The 18,701-nt window shown below is 34.9% G+C and overlaps 4 protein-coding genes across 10 annotated transcripts; 3 read left to right on the forward strand and 1 right to left on the reverse strand.

Moving 5' to 3' along the window:
- Positions 1–6,492: 6,492 nt before the first annotated feature.
- Positions 6,493–7,912, forward strand: LOC112749781 (aspartic proteinase CDR1-like). Its single transcript, XM_025798166.3, has one exon. It carries the CDS (start codon positions 6,552–6,554, stop codon positions 7,848–7,850), a length of 1,299 nt encoding a protein of 432 aa, XP_025653951.3. The 5' UTR covers positions 6,493–6,551; the 3' UTR covers positions 7,851–7,912.
- A 2,168-nt stretch (positions 7,913–10,080) lies between these two features.
- On the reverse strand, positions 10,081–15,487 carry LOC112749782 (uncharacterized). 7 transcript variants are annotated; one of them, XR_011873204.1, is made up of 6 exons: positions 14,429–14,863; positions 12,896–13,982; positions 12,198–12,749; positions 12,010–12,104; positions 11,191–11,507; positions 10,081–11,052 (listed from the first exon to the last, which is right to left on the reverse strand). XR_011873204.1 is itself a non-coding variant. In XM_072218741.1 (5 exons), the coding sequence occupies exons 2-4, from the start codon at positions 13,874–13,876 to the stop codon at positions 12,018–12,020; spliced, it is 1,620 nt and encodes a 539-aa protein (XP_072074842.1). In that variant the 5' UTR covers positions 13,877–13,982; positions 14,429–14,863; the 3' UTR covers positions 10,081–11,507; positions 12,010–12,017. The 7 variants fall into 7 exon arrangements, 5 of the variants coding, with proteins under 5 accessions (XP_072074842.1, XP_025653952.1, XP_025653953.1 ...); XR_011873203.1 differs by having other exon boundaries at positions 11,187–11,507; XM_072218741.1 differs by having other exon boundaries at positions 10,081–11,507.
- LOC112749783 (aspartic proteinase CDR1) lies at positions 10,239–11,216 on the forward strand. The gene has a single exon (XM_029293097.2). It carries the CDS (start codon positions 10,239–10,241, stop codon positions 11,214–11,216), a length of 978 nt encoding a protein of 325 aa, XP_029148930.1.
- An 846-nt stretch (positions 15,488–16,333) lies between the features above and the next one.
- On the forward strand, positions 16,334–18,190 carry LOC112748030 (uncharacterized). Its single transcript, XM_025796237.1, has 2 exons — positions 16,334–17,372; positions 17,580–18,190. The coding sequence occupies exons 1-2, from the start codon at positions 16,334–16,336 to the stop codon at positions 18,188–18,190; spliced, it is 1,650 nt and encodes a 549-aa protein (XP_025652022.1).
- The last annotated feature ends 511 nt before the right edge of the window (positions 18,191–18,701 follow it).

Consider the following 18,701-nt stretch of genomic DNA (forward strand, 5'->3'; position numbering starts at 1 on the left):
ATACATTAGCGCTCCAATGGCAATAAGATATGGTACTTCAGGACCAAGGATATCTTCATTTTCTTCTTTAGGACGGAATTAATCCTTTTCCACATCCAAAGATCTTACAATCATTTGGGTACTCAAGGGATGTGATTTATCCATATAAAATCTCTTCAAGATCTTTTTTGTATATGTTATTTGATGAATAAAGATCCCATTTTTTGTATGCTCGATCTGTAAGCCGAGACAAAATTTAGTCTTTCCAAGATCTTTCATCTCAAACTCTTCTTTTAGAGTTTTTATAATTGTTGGAATCTCTTCAAGAGTTCCAATGATATTTAAATCATCAATGTACACAGCAATTATAATGAATCCAGATGCAGATTTCTTTATGAAAACACACGGACAGATATCATCATTCTTGAATCCATTTTTGGCCAGATACTCAATAAGACGATTATACCACATTCGTTTAGATTGCTTTAGACCATATAAAGATCTTTGCAATTTGACTTAGTATAACCCTTGCGAATATTCATTGGATGGTTTAGATATCTTTAGTCCTTCAGGGACTTTCATATAGATATCCCGATCTAATGAGCCGTATAAATAGGCTATTACCACATCCATTAAATGCATATGCAATTTATGATATGCATATAAACTAACCAAATAACGCAATGTTATCACATCCACTACAGGGGAATACGTTTCCTCATAATATATACCGGGCCTTTGTGAAAAACCTTGTGCCACAAGTCGGGCTTTGTAGCACGCAACTTTATTTTTCTCATTTCGTTTTCTCACAAATACCCATTGGTATCCAACAGGTTTTACATCTTCTGGTATACGGACTACAGGTCCAAAGACTTCACGTTTTGCAAGTGAGTCTAACTCGGCCTTCATGGCTTCTTTCCATTTTGGCCAATCATTTCTTTGTTGACATTCTTCGACTGATCTTGGCTCAAGATCCTTACTTTCATGCATGATATTTAATGCTACATTATATGCAAATATTTCATTGACAATTATTTTATTTCGGTCCCATTTCTCTCCTGTAAAGACATAATTTATCGAGATCTCGTTATTTTCACAATTTTCAGGTACTTGAACGTCTTCTGGCGTTAAAATTATATCAGAATTTTGGATAACTGCAGGTGTCTTTACTATGTCTTTTTCAACAGGAATATTATTTACCTCTTTTCTCTTTCGATGATTTTTGTCTTTGGAACCAACAGGCCTGCCACGCTTCTGGCGTGAATTTGCTTCAGTGGCTATTTGTCCGACTGGGACATCAATTCGAATTGGGGCATTTTTCGCTGGTATATAAGATTTGGTTATCCTCTTTGTATCGAAAAATGTATCAGGCAATTCATTTTCTATTCTTTGCAAATGTATAATCTTTTGAACTTCTAGTTCACATTGCCCTGATCGAGGATCTAAATGCATCAAGGATGATGCATTCCAATTAAGTTCCTTTTCAAGAAGCTTATTCTCTCCCCCTAATTTTGAAAATTTTGATTCATCAAAATGACAATCCGCAAATCGGGATTTAAATACATCTCCAGTTTGTATCTCAAGATACCTCAATATAGAGGGAGAATCATATCCAACATATATCCCAAATTTTCTTTGGGGTCCCATTTTGGTGCGATTAGGTGGTGCAATGGAAACATATATCGCACACCCAAATATTCTTAAAAGGGAAATATTTGGCTGCTGGCCAAAAGCTAATTGCATAGGAGAGAACTGATAGTAACTCGTTGGCCTCAAACGAATAAGTGCTGCAGCATGTAAAATAACATGCCCCCAAACCGAGGTTGGGAGATTTGTTCTCATAAGTAAGGGTCTGGCAATTAATTGGAGGCGTTTAATAAGTGATTCTGCTAACCCATTTTGTATGTGAACATAAGCTACTGGATGTTCAACACTTATTCCATTAGCCATACATAAGCATCAAAAGCTTAGGAAGTAAATTCACCAGCATTATCAAGACGAATTGCTTTGATTGGATTTTCTGGAAATTGTGCTTTTAATCGAATAATTTGAGCCAGTAATCTCGCAAACGCCAGGTTGCGAGAAGATAATAAGCACGCGTGTGACCATCTCAAAGATGTGTCTATTTGAACTATAAAATATCTAAAAGATCCACATGGTGGATGAATAGGTCCACATATATCACCTTGAATCCTTTCTAGGAATTCAGGGGACTCAAATTCAATCTTTACTGGTGATGGCCTTAAAATTAACTTTCCGTGAGAACATGCAGCACAATAAAATTCACTACTTTTAAGAATCTTCTGGTTCTTTAGTGAATGTCCATGGGAGTTTTCAATAATTCTCCTCATCATGGTTATTCTCGGATGACCCAATCTATCATGCCAAGTTATGAATTCATTTGGGTTAGTAAACTTCTGGTTTACAATGGTATGTGATTCAATTGCACTAATCTTGGTATAATATAACCCAGATGAAAGTGAGGGCAACTTTTCTAATATAATCTTTTTGTTTAAATCATGAGTTGTGATACATAAATACTCATGATTTTCCTCATTCATTGTTTCAATATGATATTCATTTCGGCGAATATCTTTGAAACTCAACAAGTTCCTCAGAGACTTGGTAGATAATAGTGCATTATTTATTATAAATTTTGTTCCTCCAGGAAACAAAATTATAGCTCTTCCGGAGCCTTCTATCATATTTCCTGAGCCAATAATAGTATTAACACATTCTTCTTTTGGCACAAGATGGGTAAAATATATATCACTTTTGAGAATGGTGTGCGAACTTGCACTATCCGCAAGGCAAACATCTTCACTATATGTCCTTGCCATTCTCTTCAAAGACAAGTAATAATAATAAAATGAGTAGTAATACATGCACAGTCAAATTGAATTTTTTATTCGAATTATTTTTCTAAAAAATACTGTACATAAACATTAATGATTTCAAAGCATAAACATTAATATTTTATTATTTATATACATCATATTCAAAACTTAAATACATAGAAAATAAAACTTAACAATAAGTTTCATACATGATTTATTTACATGAATACTTAACAATCTCACGTATTAAACTATTCCATCATTGATCAAATGACCAATATTTCCTTCAAGATCCTCAAAGAAATCAGATACATCATAATGAGTGGTGTAATTTTCAGCATCATTTGAAACAAAATTTGTTTCCTTTCCTTTATCATCCTTTTTCAAAGATGCCTGGTAAAGATCGACTAGGTGCCTTGGGGTACGACAGGTACGTGACCAATGATCCTTTCCACCACAACGGAAAGACTTATCCTCTGTTGATTTATTTTGCCAAATATTTATTTCTTTATCCCATTTTTGGTGAGATCCTTTCTTTTGAACATAATTCCTTTTCCTTCCATAATTTTTCTTGTTATTAAAACCTTGCCATTTACCTCTTCTGGGGTAATTTGCCACATTTACTTCAGAAAATAGGGCAGCGTCAGCTAGGCGCGCTTCATGATTTTTTAAGAGCAACTCATTGCTGCGTTCAGTAACAAGAAGGCAAGAAATTAACTCAGAATATTTTTTAAATCTTTTTTCTCGATACTACTGCTGCAGGAGCACATTCGAGGCATGGAAGGTTGAAAAAGTTTTCTCTAACATATCATTATCAGTGATCTTTTTCCCACATAATTTCATTCGTGAGGTGATTCGAAACATTGCAGAATTATATTCATTTATAGACTTAAAATCCTGTAGACGCAAGTGCGTCCATTCATATCGGGCTTGACGAAGTATCACCGTTTTTTTTTTTATGATTGTACCTTTCTTCAAGGTCTTTCCAAAGATCTGCAAGTCTTTTAATGTGAGATATTCATCTTTCAATCCTTCGTCAAGATGACGACGAAAAAAAATCATGGCTTTGGTTTTATCCTTTTGGGATGTATTATTTTCAGCGTTAATGGTATCTCTAAGATCTATTGAATCAAGATGGATTTCAGCATCTAGTATCTATGATAAATAGTTGTTTTCAGATATATCAAGAGCATTGAATTCAAGATGAGAGAATTTCGACATAATAAAAATTTGTTACATGAGTCTTCCTAAAATTTGATCAGAGTCTCGTGCTGATAACATGTTGTAAAATAACTAAAAAGGATAAATATATAATAAAAAAGTATAAATAAAAATTCTAGAATTAATATAATTAGCTCAATAAAAATAATTCATATATGTATTTACTTAATATTATATGATATATATATATATATATATTTTTTTTTTTTTAAAAGGAGAAAGAGAAATATTGCTTAATAAAAAAAGAGAAAAAATTATTATTGCTTGCTTGTGTATTATGGCTCATAGATGTGCCCCTATTTATATATGTATGGAAGAATTTATTTTCAACATTCATTTAAATTCATTCTTTCTTAAGAATGTGAGAGCATAGAAAATGAGCATCCAACACGTCCTATTCTTATCATAACATTGTTCTTTATTCAATTCTATTCTTTATCCAAAAAGCTTCCATATTTTATATATAAGTCCAGTTTGGTACTCTTTTTTTTGTATATGTACCGTTTGGTACTTTGGTTTATTATAAACAACTCCCACAGTCCCACTGCAACCGATCAATACCTTGTTCTTTTTGGTGATAACCAATCATACATGATCGTATGAAAATTATATTTTGGTGATTTAAACCCATGAAGAAAAGCCATTACCCAAAACGAGAGAGAAAACACGCCTCTCAATTAACAAATTCATATTATTCCTGGGCCTGCACCCTGTTACTCATCAGAGGAGGAAATGCATCCATGATGCTTATGCAAACTTGAAGTTGAATCAGACCGACCAAAAAAAAAAAAGTTGAATCAGTGTTTTTCACCTTTTTGTTTTCAAAAAATAAAAATTTGATTAAGAGCAAGTTGAGCATAACGTGTCAGCACTCAGCATGATATATATATATATATAAAGTCCAGTGTCCAATACAATAATTCCTTTTAAATTGTATTATGTGACTCGCTCTTATATATTTATTATTTTATTTGGTCTAACTCATTCAGACTTAACTGCCAAGACAGTCATCACCACTCAATATCATATCTAATGTAATCAAATATTTAAATAGGAACAACTCTTCGCTAAAATAAAAATACAAATATTGTTTATCAAATTGTTTTGCAATGACTTTTTAAAAAGAATGAAACCATTTGGACTTACATATGCAGTGTTTGACCCTTTTACTAACTGCCATAAACCTACCACCCTCAATTAGGCCATCAACACTGTCTCACTTTATTTGAGTACAAGCCACGCCACATGAAGATACACGTGTATTTAAACCCAAAAAAAAAAAATATAGAGAACAGTAATTTTTGTGTTTTGTGATCAGCACTTAATATTTATTTGGGCACCATTATTTTAATAAAAAAAATTTTTTCAATGAAAAAATATTTTTTTTATTTTTTAACGTGTTTGGTAAATTTCTAATAATAAAAATAAAAACACTAGAAAAATAAAAAAACATCTTTTTTGAAAAGCTGTAATTTACATCTTTTTTTAAAAGATTTTTTTTTTCTTAAAAAAAGATGTTTTTCATGTAATAAATAAACAAAAAAGTACTTTTATATTGTTATACCCAAACATAATTGATAGATAAAAAGATCATTTTACATGAGATATCCAAACATATAATTACTTTTACTTTTACATAGAATCTTCTAAAAAAAAATAAGTCAAAAAAAGATCTTTTTTTAGAAGCTTATCCAAACAAGCCCTTAACCATCAAAAGAAAAATGAGTGTCCCACTATTGAATATAATTTCACACCATTAAAAATACTATTAATGACCAATTGATAGTTATAAAACACAAAAATTGCTGGCCCTAACACACTAATACTCCTCAAACAAAAATTTACAAAGACAAACTTTTTTTTCACCTCAACCACCTATATCAATTTCTCCTCATTTTTTGTTTCGAAATAATTACTTAAATTTATCATAATAAACGTTTATGCAAAAACAACCATGGTACCGATAAACTATGAGGCATAATTTCGAAAATTAGGACGATCCAAAAAATTAGTCCAATTCAGAATAAAAAAAATTAATTATAAAAAAATCGATCAAATAACTAATAAAATCAGTTAAAAATCAATAAATCAATTAAATTTGTCTATTTTTTTAAAATATATATTATATAAAAATATATTATTTTAATATATTCGATTTAACTTAAATTAAATTTTAATATTAAATTTTCAAATCGATTTAGTTTGGCATTTGAAATTGGTATATATATATATATAAAATAAGAGTTTAATTTTAATTTAATGATAATATAAAATATTTTACACGTATAATTACAATAAATTTTTTAAATAATTATTTATCCGATCAATATAAAAATAAATTATTTTTGTTAATATCACATTATACTATTAAATATATGTATACAATAATTTTACAATAACCGAATGGTCAAAATTAAATTCTATATACAAAGCATGGGACTCTTACAAATGTTATTCCTAGTCTTCAAAATTTAACTTAGCTTTGAAGTTTGAACCTCTCTCGCATACATCACAATGGGTGGTCACCCAAGAACATTTCAATTTCATGCATGCTTTGTAGCCATCTTTTTCTTCATCCATCTTCTACATTTCTCAACTGTTGTTAAAGCCAGCAACAATGGCGGATTCAGTGTCAAACTGATTCGAAAAGAGTTGGCTAGAACAACTTCTCCCTACTCTCGGCGCCTCATGGATTCATCAAAAGTAGTACAATCCACATCAAATGCATATCTTGGTCACTATCTCATGGAGCTTTCTATTGGAACTCCACCAAAAACCATATATGGCATTGCTGATACAGGTAGTGATCTTATATGGACCCAATGTGTTCCTTGTCATAACTGCTACAAACAACTCAACCCCATGTTTGATCCTCAACAATCCTCCACTTACACTAACATTTCATGTGAATCAGAAGCATGCCATATACTAGACACAACAACCTTGTGTTCTTCTTCTTCTTTCTCTTCTCATAATGATCAATGCAACTATACATATGCATATGCTAGTGCTTCTATAACACAAGGTGTTCTTGCACATGAGAAATTCACATTCACTTCTACTATGGGCCAACCCATTTCACTTGAAGGTGTTGTATTTGGTTGTGGACATAGCAACAGTGGGGATTTCAATGATCATGAGATGGGTATAATAGGGTTAGGAAAAGGGCCAGCTTCGCTCATTTCTCAAATGGGTTCTTCATTTGGAAGCAAGAGATTCTCACAGTGCTTGGTTCCATTCAACACTGACATTGATGTTTATAGCAAACTAAGTTTTGGTAACGGAAGTGAAGTGTTGGGAGAAGGTGTGGTTTCTACTCCTCTTGTTACAAAAGCTGATGATACCACTCCTTATTTTGTTACATTGCTTGGTATAACTGTGGGGAATACCTATTTGCCATTTAGCAACACTTCTTCAGGAACTGTTGCTAAAGGTAACATGTTCATTGATTCTGGGACACCTCCTACTATTTTGCCACAAGATTTGTATGATAGAGTAGTGGCTCAAATGAGCAACCAAATTGCATTGAGGCCCATTGAGGATGATCATGATTTGGGTTCACAGCTTTGTTATAGAACAGAGACTATTGTTGGGGGTCCTATGATAATAGCACATTTTGAAGGGGCAGATGTGCAATTAACACAAACTCAAATATTTGTTCCACCAAAAGATGGTGTTCAATGCTTGGGATTCACCAATACTAGTAGTGATGGAGGAATATATGGTAATTTTGCACAATCAAATTATTTGATTGGTTTTGATCTAGATAGGCAAATAGTCTCTTTTAAGCCAACAGATTGTACCAAACAATAAATAGTATTTTGCCTAAGATTTTCTGTAACCATGTTATAAAAGCATTATATATTCGAGTGTGAGTAATGATTCAATGATATGGCTTTTGCTTAAAGAGAAAACCTTCAAAAGTTTTGTTTTTCTATAATTTTTTTTTTTACTATACATACTAGACAATTTCACATGTCAAAATATATTAGGATCAATTAGCATTCATTAAAATTATTTAGTATATCTGAATATTTATTATAGAATATTACGTCTTTATTATTACAATCCTCTTAGTACCTATAAATACCATTTTATATTATATCATTCTGAGACAACTTGAATACACTCAATTATACACAAATCCTTTCTCCAGTTTAATCTCTTGTTCTAACATCACATATTACTCGCCCAATGTATTAGTTTAATTTTTTAACTAATTTTTCTTTAAATCTTATCTAAATAGTCTTGGATAAAACTATATAATAGTTAAATATATGGAGAATACATTTTATATCTATATACATGAATTTAAGGATATATCAATATTTTTGTCAACAAATTAAAAGAAAGAAAACTTACCTTTAATACATTTAACTACGTAACTTATAAAAGAAATTTGGAGAGTAATAAGTAATAACATCAATAAATTTGGATCATAGGTAATGTTCTAACTAAAATTATAATTACCATTGGTTATGTTTTGATATTAAATGAAAATATTTGAATATAAAATTTTATAGTGTATAGTTTATACCCAATATATAAGTTTTTTGCTACTAAATCACTCCTGGTGACTACTATAATCTCAGTTTGGTTTTATTATTAGTTGATGCAACTTCTTTGTCAGTCTTGTTATATTTCTGTTTCAAAGAATATTGAGCTTTTATTTGTGTTTTATTTTTATTTTTGGTTAGAACTTTGTCTTCATTCTTCTGGAGACTTATGTAACTCTGGTTCCATTTTTCTTTGACATTTTAGAACCTTTTGTCTTTATACCTCAGGCGAGGCATCACTATTAAGGTTGGAAAAGTTTTATTTATGTCTTATTTATTATGAAATGTCTATAAGTTATTTTCATTTAAATATTTTTATTAAAAAATTATCTCAATAGACTTGTGTATACAACTAGTTAAATACATCGAGAACACATTTACATTTTATATATAAATGCTTTAATTTAAGAATCTTAAAAAAAATTGGTCAACAAATTAAAGAAAGAAAACTTACATTTAACACATTTAGCTATATATCTGTTTTTGGTCTGCATATTCCTTAGTTAAACCTCATGTTTCTATATATACCAATCCAAACTTCTCTAATCTTGACCTTTATTTTAAGTATTATTATTTTGTGTTACTTAGTAGTTAGCAGTCTGTATCACAAAACTTAGTTTATGCAACAATTATTTGGTGTTGGATGATCTCAATGATGTAGCTTCTGCAAGTTATCTTTGGTAGGTATAGGTAGTGTTGATTCTTCGTATTCCTTCGTCAGATATCTTCGAGTCATAAAAATTCTGTTACTATCTCATAAAACATTTTTCTCATAAATTTAAATTGATAAAAAAAATGTAAGTGAATAATTATATTTCTAATAGTTACCAGAAACTCTTGTGCAATTTTTACCCAACATTCTAGCTTCACATGCTACTCATTCAAGTTACAAAAAACACTGTAAAAAAAAAAGAATTTTATGATTAATAGTCATAAAAGAATGTGAAGTTAGAAAACTAGTATGATGTAAAATTGAAGAATGTGATCTTTGTCCAATCCCTTCTCTTGGTTAAATAGAAATACTTAGATTTTTTTCCCTTTAATTGTTGCATGACAAAATTATAAATCAGTTTTCATTTATTGTCCCTTTTAGTGAGATTTGGACAATTTATATCATAATACCTAAAATCTCGATTTAACTCTTAAAATCTTTTGATATTACAATTTTAAATGAATCAATCGATTTTACAAAATTTTACGTACTTAATTTACTTTTTTTTTTTCATGTAATATTTTAATTTTCTCTACCTTGCTCCATATAATCATATATTGCTTTCCTTCTATAACGAAACGGTCAGACTCGTATAATGTTTGATTGTTTCCTTCTGTCATTGGTCTGTTAGATTATCTTATTGGATTCCTTTTGAACTGATTTTCATGCTTTACTCCAATAAATTGTGGGCTTAAGAAAAGGGATATTAATATATTATAGAATGTTGAAATCAGATAACGCAGGGCGGTTACTGATGTAATATTCAATGAATCAATTTTAACACAAGTCAATCACATGCTACTCTTGTTTACGCCTTGTGACTAATTTCTACAGTTATCTTACCTACACCATTCACATGCACAGATCACTATATAAACTAAATAAATTCTTCTATTTTTCAAAAGACTTTGTCCCTTGCTAAAGCTAAACTTCATGGCAAACATTCTCTGCTTCAATTTGTGTTTATTTGCTTTGAATATGCTCTTATATCTAACAACATTTGAAGCTTACAATCCTGGCTTTAGTGTTCAACTAATCCGCAAGAACTCATCTTATTCTCCCTTCTCTATATCAAATCATTTTCATAAACATAAACATAGACATCTGCCATTTTCCCGGGTTCCCAAGAAACCACTTGCCTCAGGTCCCTTCACCAGAGTGATATCCAACAATGGTGACTTCCTCATGAAGCTTTCATTGGGATCACCCCCAGTGGAGATATATGGTTTGATTGACACAGGCAGTGACCTTGTGTGGACACAATGTATACCCTGCAACAACTGTTATAAGCAGAAAAATCCGATGTTCGAGCCGCAACGGTCGGGAACATACAGTTCCATTCCATGTGACTCAGAGGAGTGTAATTTAGTCCCTGGTCAGACATGCTCTCCTCAGAAACTCTGTGGCTATAGCTATGGCTATGCAGATTCTTCAGTGACACAAGGGGTGCTTTCAAGGGAAACAACCACATTTAGTTCCACCAATGGAGATTCCACTGTTGTTGAAGGCATAGTATTTGGATGTGGACATAAGAACACTGGAACTTTCAATGAAAACGACATGGGAATAATTGGACTTGGAGGAGGGCCTCTATCACTTGTGTCACAAGTTGGTGCAAAATATGGGGGAAGAAGGTTCTCTCAGTGCTTGGTTCCTTTTCATACAGATCCTAACTCTTCAGGCACAATCAGTTTTGGTGAAGCCAGTGACGTTTCAGGTGAAGGAGTAGTCACAACTCCTTTGGTCTCTGCAGAAGGTCAAACCCTTTATTTGGTCACACTAAAAGGCATAAGTGTTGGAGACAAATTTGTGCCTTTTGATTGTTCAAATGAGATTTCCAAGGGGAATATAATGATTGACTCAGGCACACCAGCAACATACCTACCACAAGAAGTTTATGACCAATTGTAGAGGAATTGAAGATGCAGATTAACCTGAGACCTGTTCTGGATGATCCAGACTTAGGAACACAACTCTGTTATAAAAGTGAGACAAATCTTGAAGGGCCAATTTTGACTGCTCATTTTGATGGGGCAGATGTGCAATTGATGCCCATACAAACCTTCATTTCACCAAAAGATGGGGTATTTTGCTTTGCAATGGCTGGTGCAAATGATGGAGAATATATATTTGGCAATTTTGCACAAGCAAATATTTTGATTGGATTTGATCTAGACAAAAGGATCGTCTCCTTTAAGCCAGCTGATTGCACCAAACAGTAGACTACTATAATGTAATTTCAAATGTTGATAGTGATACTTATATCTAATAATTTGAAAAAAGGGGGGGGGGGTGTTAGAGATTACTCTACTCATGTATATGAAGAATTTCACAAAATATGTAATCATCTCAAATCTGCAATATTATATAATAAATGAGCCTGTGCTAATTTTAAAATTAAAAGTTAAAAAGAGAAAGTAGGATTTACCTAGATTGTAGTATCCCCGGTAAATTGTTTCCATTATTTTTAGACCTTTGATTGAGGACAAAATAAGAAGAAACGGGGGAAAATTGGACACTGCAGCATTTGGTGTTAGAAACCTTTTTTTTCTAGCATCTAGGTTCAAATGTCTACTAAGTTTAATAAACCTCAATTCAAGATTAAAAAAGATGCCGCATGGAATTAGCTCTTCACTCGAAATGCAAATCATGTACAAACTCTATATGAGGATAATTTAACATGCCATATGTCCCAAAAACCCACCTAGAAAATCAAGCTCCCTTCCCACACTGCCCAACTGAGATTTGGAGAAGTTCTTTGCTTGATTTGGTTTGCCTGCAACAGAGTCGACGTGGAACCTACGACAGCCAAATGGTGGAGTTTAGGAATGTGCAGAAGGTTGGCAATTGCTAATACCATCATATGTAATGAGTAAGAACTTGAAAACATACCAGATGCCAATTCTTGCTCAAAGGATGCGCCACTACCTGGATCTCTTGCACATTGCGCAAAGGTGGGATGTGAGGAAAGCACAAAATTCTCCTTTTGAAATCGTCTTTATCTCCACTCCGAACATATGAGCCCAAAGTAGCATTACCTTCTTTTCTAGCATCTTTGAGAAAGAAGAGAACTGGTTTTCTACAAATGGATCTGGATGGGTCCCTAGCATCAAAGTCGAATTCATTCCTTTGACTAATGCCATTCCAAGCAGAGTAAGTTCGTTCCGAGCGCTCCAGCTCACGGGGAGATACAATGTTAGGAAGGACTTGAACCCCATAACCGAGTGAAACTGAGAACGTTAGATGCTGAGAATTGTCGTAACATATTGAACGCTGCAAGAAGCTTCTGGGATCTGCTCTCATGGCCTTTGTAAAAAGTTTCAGGCTATCCAAAGAGCTCAAGCCAGGGTAAAAGGGATTAACAGCTTCAACATGATGAATAGACACAAATGGTGCTATCGGGTGAGAGGAGAGCAGACCACGGGCATCACCTCTTATGTCCCACTGAAAGAAGAAAAATCAATCACAGTCAATTACCAATTCTGAGAGTTGAAATGGATTGATGAGAGCCATGTAACAATCTGACCAAGATATTACTCCCTAGACAATGGAAAAAGAAATAAATTATGATGATAATAGATCAAAAGTACCTGGTGAAAACCATGCTCCCATGTCAACGGAATTCCAAGCTCAGTAATGCAGGCATGTAAGCGGTCATCACTACCATAGAGTTTGGGATACCTCTCTATGCATTCATCAAGAATCTCAGAAAGTGCCTTTGCAAGAGGATAACTTACTGCAATTCCGCCACCACCAAAGGCCATTGAGTGACTAAAATATGAATTTGCTGAATGGCTCTCCGAGGGGCTTCCTATATAGATCATTTCAGAGGAATCATACTTGCTGAGAACATCCACAAGGTTATCCACATTGAAGATGGTATCGTCATCACAGAGGACAAACCAGCGCACATTTGAGAGGCCAAGGTCAAAGCTCTCTTTGACAATGCGAGAAATCCGAAGACCAGAAGGATGACCAGTGGGATTAGTGTAGCGAAAGTGTGAGATGTCTTCAGAAATCATGGTTGGGGGCAATAAATCATCTCCATGTTGTTGAAGTACTTGTTCATCTAGCCAAACATGCCCACGCATGTCATTGGGACGCCACCATAGTCTGACATATTCTTTTCGTCGTGTCCAAAGTTGAGAAGATCCTGCTATGCCAAACACAATATGTTTAAGTGACAAGCCTTCCTGGTCATCAGTACTGCTACCATTGTGAAGACCTCCCTTGGTTCCATATTGTAGAGAAGGTGGAGATTTTCCTTTTGAATGGTGATGATGAAAGCAGTTATTCCAAGGGAAATAGCGGGGGCTACTTTCCAATCCCCTTAACCGATCAAAACAACAAGTAGTTGCATCAGAGAAGACAAGGGAAAGCCAAGCAGTGGTAGACATGAGAAGTGCTGCAATTGCAATAACCAAAGTACCAGTGCATCTTTGGCGCCATTGACAGCTTCCAGGTCTAACAGTGGGCAAGGTAGAGAGGTGCAAATTCTTGTCATGGTCATCATAGGATGACATTTTTGTTTTCAAAGTTTGAGTCATCATCACCATCACTCCTATGCGCATGCCTTTCTCCCACCACCAGGGGAGAGAAGGTAAAATATCCAAAGAATGAAACAATATAGAAGAGTTTCAGATGCAAAATTGAACCCCCAAGAAGGCTTTTCACACCCTACAAAATGCAAACATAAAAAGGAAACAGTTACAATTGTACATAGGAAAAACCTGCCAGTAGGGACCAAATTGTAAACTAGGATAAATGAAGATCAAGCACAGATTGTAAAAATTTTAATAGGTGCCAATCTTGGAAAACTCAAACTTAACAAATGGAACTATTTCCATTAGAGTTCATTTTACCCAATTCATAAACAATGTCTGATAAATCTATTAAAACACATTTGGAAGGTCAGAAAGGCATGTCATTCAAACAACTAGAGCACATCACAATCGAGTTCACAAGCGCACACACAGAGACAGAGTTTCACACATCAAGATGAGGGTGTTATGCAATTGGGCATTTCCTCAAACAGATAGTGAACAACAACCAAGCAATATTTAGAAATACAAAGGGATGCATCAAAGAACAGTCAAAACAAGTCCATCATTGAAAGAATTTACCTGAGGAAACAAAGCTGAATTGTGTTTGGGTGTGAGAAGTGAAAGCTGCAGCATCAGATAAGTGGTATTAGCTCAAAAATCAAAGAGATCTGCGGTGTTGGGAGTTAAAGTAGCAAAAAAAAAAAAAAAAAAAAAGAAAAAATCCCATTTGGTTCTCTGTTTCTTCTGCTACATTCAAGAGTGTAAACTTTAATGGTGGGTAGGTACACGCATCAGAATCCATTTGCATATCTCTGCATCTGAATCTGCACATGCATACCTATTCTATCTATCTATGCGTATCTCTAATTAGATTCGATTCACCACCTGATCAATGACATGCTTTTTTGGACCACCAAATCAATCATGACAACCAAAAGTTTTGAAATTTTCTTAATCCAACACATGGAAACGCCAGATATGTAATCATATAATCACCGATACCACCGTGTCCGTTTCTCTTTTTTTTTTCTTTTAAGAAAAAATACTTCATCATGAGTTAACTTTATTTTAAAAATAATAATAAAAAACTCAATTTAATAAAAAAAACGCAATATTTTAAAAATTGAATATATTTTAAAAAATCCCTACAAACAACAATTCATCTTATTCTTCAAAAAGATTTAGGTGTCCAACACTAATAAATTTGCTATGTATTAAATTAAACAAAAAAAAAAAAACGTTGATATTGCTAATAAATAAACATATACAGTATGATAGCATATAGTGCAACACAAACATGTATCTGTTTCTGTTACTTGGTTAAGTAGTTAGATAGATGCAGCAGTAACAAGTAAGTACTTCAAGCACTTAATTAACTTGATGCATCTTCAGCTTAATAGCTTCTGAAACCATTTCAATATATGGTAATCACAGTACTAGAAACCTTAAAAAAAGAGATAGAGGAGGATAATTGTAATTACCTGAATTTAGGGTTTAGATGATGAAAGAATGAAGAGAGAAGAGGAAGGTGAATGAATGAATGAAGATGTGATGAAGTAGCCGTTGGGAAGTAGAAGGGAGAGAAAGCGTTCAAAAGGACAAGGATCTTTCAGTTTCGTAAAACGCTTAATAGAGGGGACACGTTTACAAACCAAAAATTATGCTTCTAACAAGGATTTTTATTTTCTTCTTATTTTTTATTAATTATTTTTAATGTACAACGTTAAAGATATGCGAAAAAAGAGTATACATGAAGTGATACATATCACATTTTATTACGAAGAGGACACTTACACATATTCATATTCGTAGTTGGATCAACAAATACGGCAACTCATTACACCTATAGCCCCACCGATCCCATTCTTTCGTATATTAAAATGAGGCGTTTTTAGATACTAGTATAAAATATATATTGAAATATAAATATATATTAAAAATAAATTAAATTATGATATGGTCACCATTAATACGAGCTATAATTTGGTCTCATGATTGTTATTGGCAGTCACTATAATTTGTCATTTTCTGTTACTACTCGGATCTTATGAGCTATAACTCGGTGACATCAATACTCTTATCATAACCGACGTCTCAAACGGTATGATAAAATCGGTTACAAAATCAATCATCGCAGAAACCGACGATTGATCACCCAGAATGTAACGGACGAAGAAATATCTATAAAAAAAAGGTAAAGTATCTCTTTGAAGGACAGTTCTGAATTTAACACTATACTGACTTAAGCATTGGAGTGCCTTTGCAAGTACACTCCACCCTCTTTGTATTGCTCGTGCTCTCACACAAATAGCAAAGACAGGAAGCTCGGATTCTAAGAGACGGACGTTCAACCTTGCAACCCATAGCTCGGCCGATTCCGAGGAATTGAAGCCGATCTATTCCCAGGCAAGATCAATTGGCGCCCACCGTGGGGCCGAGAAGATCATATTTTTTCTTTTGGTCCCATCACCTTCATTTGCATCCATGGCTGACGTGCCGCCTCCTCCACTATCTGAACTCATGCGAATGGTAGCTGAGCTACAGCAAGCCAATCAACGAATGGCCGACGAGAACCAAATAATGGCTGCCCAGATCGCCGAACTAAACCACGCTCGGATTGAGCACAACGATGCTCATCGCCAGCAGACAGAAAACGAGGAACATCAGTCCCAACCCTCTCATGTCTCGGAGACTGCTCGAGGCAAGGAGCAACAACCCGAAGATGAAAAAGAAGAGGCTGACGACCTTGTAGGTCCCTTCACGGAAGAAGTGATGAACTTCGAACTGCCGAAGAGGTTTACTCTGCCGCTGACCCTTACGCCTTATGACGGACTCGGAGACCCAAAGAAGTTTCTAAAGAAATTCCGATCAATAATGATCGTCAATGGTGCATCAGATACAGTTTTATGTCATTGTTTTCCGAATTATTTAGACGGCCCTGCACTTGATTGGTTGTGTGCTTTGCCTGCAGGTTCCATTTCACGATTTCAGCAGTTGGCGAAGTTATTTGAAGAACATTTCGCCGGATCCGTAATATACTTGCACGATTCTGATTACTTGAATACTATCAAGCAAGGACCGAACGAAAGCTTAAAGGACTACATGACCCGCTTCACCAAGGTCGCAATCAGTATACCAGACCTCCACCCCGAGGTCCATCTACACGCAATTAAAAGCGGCCTTCGACCCGGAAAGTTCCAGGAGACAATCGCGGTAGCCAAGCCGAAGACTCTAGCAGAATTTCGCGAGAAGGCAAAGGGACAAATTGATATCGAGGAGCTCAGACAAGCTCAGAAGTCTGACAAGTCACATTTCCGAGAAGACGATAAGAGCTCAACCCCTAAGAAGAGTTTTAAACTAACACTTCGATTTGATTCTTATACGCAGTTTAACACTAAGAGAGAAGACATAATCAAAGAGATCTTGAATTCAAAACTGATCAAGCCGCCAAGAAAAGCCGGTACCTACCAAGATGCAAAGAACGTTGACAAGTCGAAGTATTGCACCTTCCACCAAAAACACGGTCACAATACTGATGACTGCGTGGTCGCCAAAGACCTTTTAGAGTGACTGGCAAGACAAGGACACCTCGACAAATACATCGGGGGTCACATACAAAAGCGCGGATCTAGCTCCACAACAACCGACCTCTCTGAACAAAACCGAGGAAAAGAGAAGGCATCTCCAAGACAATATGAAAGACCACGAGGTATAATCAATTGTATTTCAGGAGGATACGCTAGTGGAGGATATTCGAATTCGGCAAGGAAACGGTCGTTCCGAGCAATATGCTCGGTAAACGGACCACAGCAAGACGCAACAATCAACCATCAACAACCAGAAGTCACTTTCACACACGCCGACTTCAACTCCAGCATACAAAATTTAGACGACCCTGTGGTAGTCACCCTTCAGCTAGGGGATCTGTTAGTAAAAAAAGTGCTCTTGGATCCCGGGAGCAGTGCCGATGTTCTGTTCTACTCCACATTTCAAAAAATGAAGCTCAGCGACAACATGCTACAATCCACAGGAGGAGACTTGGTCGGATTCTCAGGAGAACGAGTTCCAATACAAGGATCAGTGTGGTTACAAACCACACTGGGTGAGCATCCTCTTTCAAAAACTAATGATATTCAATATTTAGTTGTTGATTGTTTCAGTCCATATAACCTTATTCTTGGCCGACCTTTCTTGAACAAGTTCGGCGCCATTGTTTCTACAGTTCATCTCTGTGTTAAGTTTCCACTACAGGACGATCAGGTTGTAACAATCCACGGGGATCATAAAGAGGCACGACAATGTTACAACATCAGCATGAAATTCCAAAACCGCTCCACTTAACAAGTCAACAATGTCGACCTCAAGCAAAACGGCCACTCACTAGCCGACCTTGACCCAAGAGCTGATTTTCTCGAACGACCACAACCTTCCGACGACCTACAAAAAGTCTATTTTAATAATGACCCTAACAAATTCACTTACGTAGGTACATCAATCAACAAATTTGAGTTACAGGCCATAACGACCTTCCTGCAAGAACAAGCCGACCTTTTTGCGTGGACACCTTCAGACATGCCCGGCATCGACCCCCAAATTATCAGTCATAAACTAGCAATAAACTCGGCGGCAAGACCGGTACAGCAGAAGAAAAGAAAACTCGGAGAGGAGAAAAAGAAAGCGTCACTAGAAGAAACCCAAAAGCTCATCAACGCAGAATTTATCAAAGAAATCAGATTCACTACCTGGTTAGCCAATGTGGTAATGGTAAGAAAACAAAACGGTAAGTGGCGCATGTGCGTCGACTTCACTAATTTAAACAAAGCATTCCCAAAGGATTCTTACCCTCTACCAT

The sequence above is a fragment of the Arachis hypogaea genome, chromosome 15, assembly GCF_003086295.3.
Source record: "Arachis hypogaea cultivar Tifrunner chromosome 15, arahy.Tifrunner.gnm2.J5K5, whole genome shotgun sequence".
Taxonomy (NCBI): Eukaryota; Viridiplantae; Streptophyta; class Magnoliopsida; order Fabales; family Fabaceae; genus Arachis; species Arachis hypogaea.

What these genes read in the sequence shown, in the direction of transcription:
- LOC112749782 (XM_072218741.1), bottom strand. Translation starts at nt 13,876, where the DNA reads ATGCGCATAGGAGTGATGGTGATGATGACTCAAACTTTGAAAACAAAA. An exon ending in GGGAGCATGGTTTTCACCAG is followed by an intron (nt 12,750 to 12,895) that starts GTACTTTTGATC and finishes TTCTTCTTTCAG; the next exon opens with TGGGACATAAGAGGTGATGC. An exon ending in TGAGCAAGAATTGGCATCTG is followed by an intron (nt 12,105 to 12,197) that starts GTATGTTTTCAA and finishes TGGCTGTCGTAG; the next exon opens with GTTCCACGTCGACTCTGTTG.
- LOC112749781 (XM_025798166.3), top strand. Translation starts at nt 6,552, where the DNA reads ATGGGTGGTCACCCAAGAACATTTCAATTTCATGCATGCTTTGTAGCC.
- LOC112749783 (XM_029293097.2), top strand. Translation starts at nt 10,239, where the DNA reads ATGGCAAACATTCTCTGCTTCAATTTGTGTTTATTTGCTTTGAATATG.
- LOC112748030 (XM_025796237.1), top strand. Translation starts at nt 16,334, where the DNA reads ATGGCTGACGTGCCGCCTCCTCCACTATCTGAACTCATGCGAATGGTA. An exon ending in CACCTTCCACCAAAAACACG is followed by an intron (nt 17,373 to 17,579) that starts GTCACAATACTG and finishes ATTGTATTTCAG; the next exon opens with GAGGATACGCTAGTGGAGGA.